This window comes from Sinocyclocheilus rhinocerous, unplaced genomic scaffold (genome assembly GCF_001515625.1).
Source record: "Sinocyclocheilus rhinocerous isolate Xijiao unplaced genomic scaffold, SAMN03320098_v1.1 scaffold587, whole genome shotgun sequence".
Classification (NCBI taxonomy): Eukaryota; Metazoa; Chordata; class Actinopteri; order Cypriniformes; family Cyprinidae; genus Sinocyclocheilus; species Sinocyclocheilus rhinocerous.
The window spans coordinates 434,602-443,026 of record NW_015632478.1 but is presented as its reverse complement, the minus strand read 5'-3'; the positions used below and the strand labels follow the sequence as shown (position 1 = coordinate 443,026).

General features: G+C 37.6%; 1 protein-coding gene across 1 annotated transcript in view; it reads left to right on the top strand.

The window, feature by feature from the left end:
* Positions 1-7,397, top strand: part of LOC107742568 (sorting nexin-1-like) — a 23,273-nt gene extending 15,876 nt beyond the window's left edge. Inside the window, exons 4-16 of the mRNA XM_016555596.1 lie at positions 1,066-1,208; positions 1,673-1,739; positions 2,507-2,550; positions 2,652-2,793; positions 2,961-3,039; positions 4,237-4,312; positions 4,399-4,512; positions 4,611-4,704; positions 4,788-4,993; positions 5,088-5,267; positions 5,389-5,469; positions 6,486-6,557; positions 6,638-7,397. Of these exons, the coding sequence (XP_016411082.1) occupies positions 1,066-1,208; positions 1,673-1,739; positions 2,507-2,550; positions 2,652-2,793; positions 2,961-3,039; positions 4,237-4,312; positions 4,399-4,512; positions 4,611-4,704; positions 4,788-4,993; positions 5,088-5,267; positions 5,389-5,469; positions 6,486-6,557; positions 6,638-6,688 (1,349 nt within the window). The 3' untranslated portion in view covers positions 6,689-7,397. The remainder of the gene's footprint in view (positions 1-1,065; positions 1,209-1,672; positions 1,740-2,506; positions 2,551-2,651; positions 2,794-2,960; positions 3,040-4,236; positions 4,313-4,398; positions 4,513-4,610; positions 4,705-4,787; positions 4,994-5,087; positions 5,268-5,388; positions 5,470-6,485; positions 6,558-6,637) is intronic.
* Positions 7,398-8,425: the final 1,028 nt, after the last annotated feature.

The following is an 8,425-nucleotide window of genomic DNA, read 5'->3' as shown; positions in this document are numbered from 1 at the left end:
CATCAAGAACTTTAAGGAGAGAGGTTCGACTGCAGTGAAGAAGTCTTCAGGATGTCCCAGAGTGTCCAGCAAGAGTCAGCTACGAAATCGTGTCACCAGCAGTGCAGAGCTTGCTCAGGAATGGCAGCAGGTTGGTGTGAGAGCATCTGCATGCACAGTGAGGCCAAGACTTTTGGACAACGGCCTGGTGTCAAGAAGGGCAGCAAAGAAGCCACTTCTCTCCAAGAAAAATGTCAAGGACAGACTGAAATTCTGCAGGAAGTACAAGGATTGGACAGCAGAAGACTGGTGCAAAGTTATTTTCTCTGATGAAGCTCCCTTCCGACTGTTTGGGACATCTGGAAAATCGATTGTTCGGAGAAGAAAAGGTGAACGCTACCATGAGTCCTGTGTTGTGCCAACAGTGAAGCACCCCGAGACCATCCATGTGTTGGGGTTGCTTTTCAACCAAGGGTGTGGGCTCTCTCATAATTCTGCCCAAAAACCCTGCCATGAATAAAGAATGGTATCAAAACGTCCTGCAAGAGCGACTGCTTCCAACGATCCATGAGCAATCTGGTGATGATCTGTGCTTTTTCCAGCATGATGGAGCACCATGTCACAAAGCAAGAGTGATAAAGAAGTGGCTCGAAGATCATTACATTGGATCCGCAACAGTCAGGATTTGGCCCAGAAGCTAATATCCAGCATTCCAGAGCGAACTGCAGAGGTTAAGAAGAACAAGGGTCAACACTGTAAATATTGACTCATTATATATTTTTTTGCCAATAAAAGCCTTTAAAACTGATGATATGCTTATCATTGTTTTTCAGTATACCATAAACATGTGGAAGAATAATCTACAAATACTGAAACAGCAAATTTGCAAAACACAATTGATGTCACTGCCAAAACTTTTGGCCATGACTGTAAATGCGATTGAGTAAAAGTACAAGTACTCGGTTTTAACAGAACTAATATACAGAGTTCCCAAAATAATACTATACTAAAATATAATGGTGAAGTGCTATTACTCACATACTTCACACCTCTGTGCTTTATTTGTTCTCTCTGTTCAAACACCAGAGGCCACTGTAGAACTGACGCTTACCAACACCACTAGTCAAGGCAGGAGAGAGATTACTGGACCGACCGCATCGGCTTGCAACACCACACAAGTTCCTAATTCCATACTCAAACCCAGCATTGTCACCAAGACCACGGAGGAGGTACTGAAACAAGACCCTTTACGTGCCTTCAGTTGCATTCATGTAATATGTGTGTATATACAGTGGGGAAAATAATTATTTGATCCCCTACTGATTTTGTAAGTTTGCCCATACACCTAACGAGCTGACATTAGGAGTAACTTCTTAAAGTGGCAGGACTAATCTGTGTTCCACTTGGGCACGTAACCAATCTGTGGGAGCCATAATTCGTGCTGGTTGGTAGGGGATCAAATACTTATTTTACTTACTGAAATGCAAGTCAATTTATAACCTTTATATAATGTGTTTTTTCTGGATTTTTTTGTTGATATTCTGTCTCTATCCGTTAAATAAACCTACCCATAAAAATTATAGACCCTTAATTTTTTTGTAAGTGGTCAAACTTATCAAATCAGCAGGGGATCAAATAATTATTTTCCCCACTGTAGATTCTTAATTCTAACCATGCTGATGAACTTTAACAGTTGGAGGAGGAAGAGAGTGGAGACCAGTTTGAGCTGAACATCGCAGTCACTAATCCAGAGAAAATTGGTTTGTATTATGCAACTTATTTTTCAAAGCGAAAGTAAGTGAATAAGTAAATAACAAATTAAAGTAACCTGTAAAATTATTTGCGCTACAAACCAGTGAGTTTATGATTATGATTCCTCATTTGTAAATCACTTTGGATAAAAAAAAGCATCTGCTAAATGAATAAATGTTAATAATATGATGATAAATAACCGTTTGCAGCGTCAAGCAGCACAATGAACTGATTTTGTACAGCTAAAATAACTAGAAGCGACTGACATCGAAAACCTTACACATTCACGTTATAAATCGCATTGCCCACTATTACTTTAAAAATAAGGGGGATATACTTGCATCACATTTTTCTAGACGAGTGGTACTCAACCAGTTGCCCACTAGGGGACCTCAGCAAACATCCAAAGGAGCTTGTTTTAAAGGTTTATTTGAAATAAGTATTTCTATTTCTTACTTTTATTTATTAAAATCTAATAAACATTAAGAAATACAATTCTTGAGTTCTTAAAACTTCTGAAATGGAAAAAAAAAGAATCATAATGAATAATTAATCTGTTGACACTCATAGAAAACAAGCAGGTTTGTCTTTATTACAGCAGTATTAATAGAGAAAATATCTTAGCCTACATGTGTGGCCATTCAAATTCATATTTCCTTGGACATTGAGGATTGAAAAGGTTGAGAACCACTAGTCTAGAGTCAGCCTCTTGTTCTAGATGTTCTGGATGTTGAGAGCTATAGTGATTGAGTTCTTCTACGTTATTGTGTTACAGGAGATGGCATGAATGCCTACATGTCTTACAAAGTGTCGACTCAGGTACGCAAAAGCTTATCCCTATTACCATTTTTTTTTTGGATTGTTCAAGCTACATATATCAGCATTTTGGCCCTTTTCCGTGCTTCTCTGTCTCTCTCCAGACTACACTGCCCATGTTCCTTAATAAGACGTTCTCAGTGCGTCGACGCTTCAGTGATTTTCTGGGACTTTATGAGAAGATATCGGCCAAACACTCCCTGCTGGGTTGCATCATCCCACCTCCACCTCAGAAGAGTGTAGTAGGTAAAGAAGCTCTCATGCTCATTCTGGCTCCATGTCTAGTGGAGTTATTCTAGTGAGCTCATCTAGACACTTACAGTGGCCTGGATACATGAGAATGTTTACTCTGAGCTTTCTGTTGGCTCTTACTTTTTTGCTGACTGAGCGTGTGGTTTGGTGTTGTGTCACAGGGATGACTAAAGTGAAGGTAGGGAAGGAGGATTCATCCTCAGCGGAGTTTGTGGAAAAGAGACGAGCAGCACTGGAGAGGTGAACACATGGCCAATTAGACATACACATAAAACAGAGGTTGACCAATTGTATTTTTTTCTGATACTGATAACTAGGGTGAGTGGAAAACCTGATTTCTGATAAAGTGGCTGATGGCATATTGAACTTGAGATATATTGGATATGATTGGAAAAACTATTTTATTGGTGTGATGGGGTATTTTGAAGTCCAAAATTTAGGAAATCCCAGGTGCAACCAAAAAATGCCTGTAATAACCAGAAAAAAAGAAAGCGCTGATGAATACTATGTGACATTTACAATATAAACGCAGAGTAAACTTTATTGTAATTTTTAGCTAATTGCATGACAAAAAGATAAAAAACAAACAACACAATTTCTTCAGGAGACAACTGTGGCATGTAGACAGTCATGAGGTCTAAACGCAGTAAATATGGACAAATACAGACAATAGTATCAGAAGGTAAACAAAGTAAAAACAAAACTGACAGTTAGATAAGTAGGTAATATATACATGTGTAGCAGCAGTGGAATATAAAGTAGTAGTTAACAAATACGAGCAGCAATGTATCATCAGTGATCCTTTGTGACAAATATCTGGTAACCAAGGTATTCATTAAATTGAGGATACAAATTGGGAAAGATTGTTAATAGCAACAGATTTAGATACCACAAACCTTGAGGAGTTAGAAGTTGTTTCATTTTTATTTTTGCAGTCATACTCTAGAACCTTTCGGCACCAGCCATGCAAACGGGGGGGAAAAAAAGCATTCATTGTTGCGAATTTTGAGTTGCAACAGCAGAACAATATGTATTTACCTCTAACATAAAATATGCATTCATGTGCTAATGCACACTTGTTTATGGTTATATTTATTATATATACAGTGGGTATAGAAAAGAATCACCCCCTTTTAAAAATAATCACATTTTGTTGCTTTGCAGCCTGAAATGAAGATGGACACAGTTTGTTTTATCCAGCTGTATTTACTCAGTGCAACTTATACCATCCAAGTGAAAGATATAACACCAACATGTCAGAAAAAAAACAACAGAATCACTGAGTTGGAAAAATGACTCGCCCCCCTCCTAAAAATTACTTGTAAACTCAATCAGGTGTAGCTAATCACCTTGTGATTATTTTAAAGGGGGTGATTCTTTTCTATACCTATATACTTACTGGCTTTGTGTTTGTGTTTGTATTTGTATTTTCTGTAGGTATCTCCAGAGAGTAGTGGCTCATCCATCTCTATTACAGGACCCGGATGTTCGAGAGTTTTTAGAGAGAGATGAGGTGACCACCTTTATCATGTTCCTAGACACAGTATTTTTAGTGCCATGTTTAATATCTAAACTTGTTGTCTGTTTGTGTGTTTTTAGTTGCTCAGGGCAGTAAATACTCAGACTTTGAGTGGACCTGGCCTCCTAAAGATGATAAACAGAGCGTCGGATGCAGTGAATAAGATGACCATTAAAATGAATGAATCAGATAATGTAAGAGGAGCTCAGTTCATGCAGTTCTAAGATGTAAATTCTCCCAGGTTGTTGCATTTGACTAGTGATTGACACCTCTGTGTGTGTGTGTGTGTCAGTGGTTCGAGAGTAAGCTGCAGGAAGTGGAGAATGAGGAGCAGCTGCTGAGGAGGCTCCATGCTGCTGTCGACTCATTAGTAAACCACAGGAAAGGTGAGAATGAAAACTACACTGTGAAGCCAATCATCCAGATGCATACTGTTACAAAGCATCTCAAAGTCTTTCTCCTCTCGTAGAGTTGTGTAGTAACACAGCGGTGTTTAGTAAGAGTGTGGCCATGCTGGGCAGTGTGGAGGAGAACTCTGCATTGTCTCGTGCGCTGTCACAGCTGGCGGAAGTGGAGGATAAGATGGAGCAGCTGCATCAGCAACAGGCCTTCAACGATTTCTTCATCCTCGCTGAGCTCCTGGCCGACTACATCAGACTGCTGGGGGCCGTGAGGGTTAGAGAGCACAACCACATAATGCAAAACCAACAATCAGAGCCCACTGCATAAGTAATGTAATGTTGTTTATTGTGTTCTTTGCTGTCCTCAGTGCTGTTTTGAGCAGAGGATGAAAGTGTGGCAGCGACTACAGGAAGCTCAGAGCACATTGCAGAAGAAACGAGAGGCCGAGGCCAAACTGCTCTGGGCAAACAAACCTGAGAAGCTGCAGCAGGCTAAAGACGACATAAATGAGGTTAAATTATCAACAGCGAATGATAAACACAACACGGTACAAGTACTGTACATTAGACTAACAAGTAACATTTTTGTAGGGGGGTTATGTTGAATGACAATATGAATGGTCACTAATTTGCTGTTAACATTGAGCTGTTTCCTGTGTCTCTGCACAGTGGGAGTCTAAAGTCAGTCAGTATGAGAGAGATTTCGAAAGAGTTACCTGTACTGTACGTAAAGAAGTGCTCAGATTTGAGGTAAGATACTGCATGTCAGTCACATGTTCATCATGATGATGAATTTAATAATAGGAAATGTCCTGTTTTATTATTTCTTAATTTAAATATCCTATATAATGGTAGGTACACTGATGTGCTATGGTTTTAGTGGTTTTATATGTTTAAAATTATGGGCTTATTTACATAGGGCAAGCATTTGACTATTTGGTCAACTGCTAAAATTATTAGTTATGCAAGCCCTAGTTTATATAAATACATATATTTTTTAATTTTGTTGCATACCTGGTGCTGCCATAATAATGGCCTATTTAAAAAGCTTACGCAATTTTGTTCTGTTTTTTTCTTTTCTATTTCTCCAACGCACTGGATAGCTGGCCAATCAGAGCACACATCGCTTTTTCAGACCGATTAGTTTTGTAAAAATCGACGCGTTTCAAAAAGGCGGGGCATAGAGGAGAAACAATAACGTACAGTATGTGGAAAATAATGTTTTTTTAACTTTAAACCGCATAAACACATTTCATTACACCAAATACACAAAATAATGTTCTTTTTAGCAGCATCATATGACCCCTTTAACAGCTCTGACTCACTATAGTGGAGCGGTGACAATATATTTCTGTATTATTCTTGACAAAATATTTTAGTATCCAAATATAAAATGAAGCAAAGCACAACAGTTACCAGATGGTGCTTGGTGGGATTTACAAAATGACTTTTGGATTGATCCCTTTTCCTAAACTCGAGACAGGTGGATTGGGATGGCAGTTAAATTACCACACAACCACTGTTTGTTTTTACAGTAGGTAATTCAGCCAGGAATTTTCACACGGATAGTGGGAAGAAAAACGGTCATTCTGGATACGGATGGCAATAAAATCCCCAACTTGCCCCTGTAAATGTTAAAAAATTACCTTAAAAAAAATCTACCAGCATTCATCTGAAATTCAATAGTTCCAAAAGCGGTGACCATTGGCAATACCATTTTACATCACAAAATATAAGATTAAAATAGAATTGTTTTTCTGTGGCAGAAAGAGAAAGCCAGAGATTTCAAACAGCACATAGTGAAATACCTGGAGTCCCTGCTTCACACACAGCATAGGGTAAGTGTGTAAGTGTTTGTTTGTTTTACATACAACACCGCTGAATAGTCTTTCATGAATTGCTATTTATCTTAAACCAGCTGGTGAAGTGTTGGGAGGCTTTCCTGCCTGAGGCCAAAGCCATCGCCTGATCAGAGCCTAACCTTTGACCTTGACAACAGACAATCAACATTTCTCTTTTCCTATTTCCTTTGCTCTCTGTGAAATGAATCAAATACCCTGTATATCTTAATATTTGTTCATTGATAAACCAATCCCTATATTGTGAAGGTAAAACTGTGCAGTGACCCGTGTCACTGTTGACAACTGAATGTTGAGTGTAAAGGTTAAAGGTCAGAGTGGGATTAAAAAAAGAACAGCTATGTGTGGAGTGCAGCAAGAATATTTTTTATGTGTGCACGTATGAGTGTGTTTAGTGTTATCCTTAAGGTTTTTAATGGTGCTAAGCCTATGTAGTGTTTTAGTAGAGACTTTAAACCGCCTTTAAGATTGTTGAGTATCATTCTCTCTGTCATGGATGTGCACAGACTGAACATTTGAAGTTTGTAATCCATTCCAGATAATAGAGAAAAACACTTGAGATGTTTCTGGGGCACTCAACCCAGCCTGATGTTGCACCACATATTTAAAATTACAGCACATTTAAGAGTACGATATAGAAAAAAAGAATGTATCACAGACTGTGAAAGGAAAATGTTTGGTGTCTTTTGAATGAAGTCCCATATTTTGTGTTGATTTGACTGAATTGTAATGTTCTCAAACAGTTGCACTGATCTGGACGGGTCCAGATAATAGTCTACTTGCAGTATAGGTGTACAAACATTTCTATTAAAAATTCTAGATGAATGATTGTTAAAACATACATTAATTACAAAAAAGAGGTTTAATTAATTTTAGGAGAATGTATAAAAAACATTTGTACTTTGGATGCTTTTAGTACAAAATAATGTTCTTTTTAGCAGCATCATATGACCCCTTTAACATTTATGCACTGCTGGCGTATTCATGATATCACAATACCTTGCAGAAACCGGGGCCTCATTTATAAAATGCATTTACGATCAGATTTCATTCTATGTCAAAAGTAAGGAACAAATCAGGATTTACAAAAGCATGTGTATGAACTTCCTGTGCTCATATACCAGTAATTAAACTCGATTAAGAACATGTAAAGATAAATAGGCAATCACGTTATGCATTTATATGCACAAATTAGCAATATTTTAACCGCTTTGTGATAATTATGTCTCTGTAATTGCTTAATTATATTAATATATAACCATTAAGGGATGTTGGTGTGCATTCTGCTGGTGGAGTTTATCAAGAGATGCATTTAGAGACATTTTTGTGCACACAGACTTTTTATAAATCATTCATATTAACATTTCAGAAACTTTTGTGTGTTCACACATCACAAGATCATTTTACGCTTGTGTTTATAAATGAGGCCCTAGGACCTTAAATGACGTGGATATTCAGGGGACACCCCCATATTCAAAGCAGAGGTCTATGAATGTTTTTTTTTTTTTTTAAAGCTAGATTTACACAAATTGTGAATTTGGGTTATATTCTTGGTAAAAACATGTTGGTTTGAAGCTCTTTTCCTGACACTAAAGACTTGTGCTGTTACACATGTATTATAAGTTTCCATTTTGACTATTAACAAGATGTCAGTGACCTAGTACACGACATACATGCATTTGTTTAAAACAGTTGTCCTGTCAAACATTATTTGTCTATTTGATGAAAAAATAAAACGGAATAAAAAAGGTTGTTGTCTTCTTTTCAGATTAAGTACGTCTCAAACCATCACAATTTCTTCAGCTAATCAATACAGCATTTGTGTTAAATTAATCCTGCCCAAAACA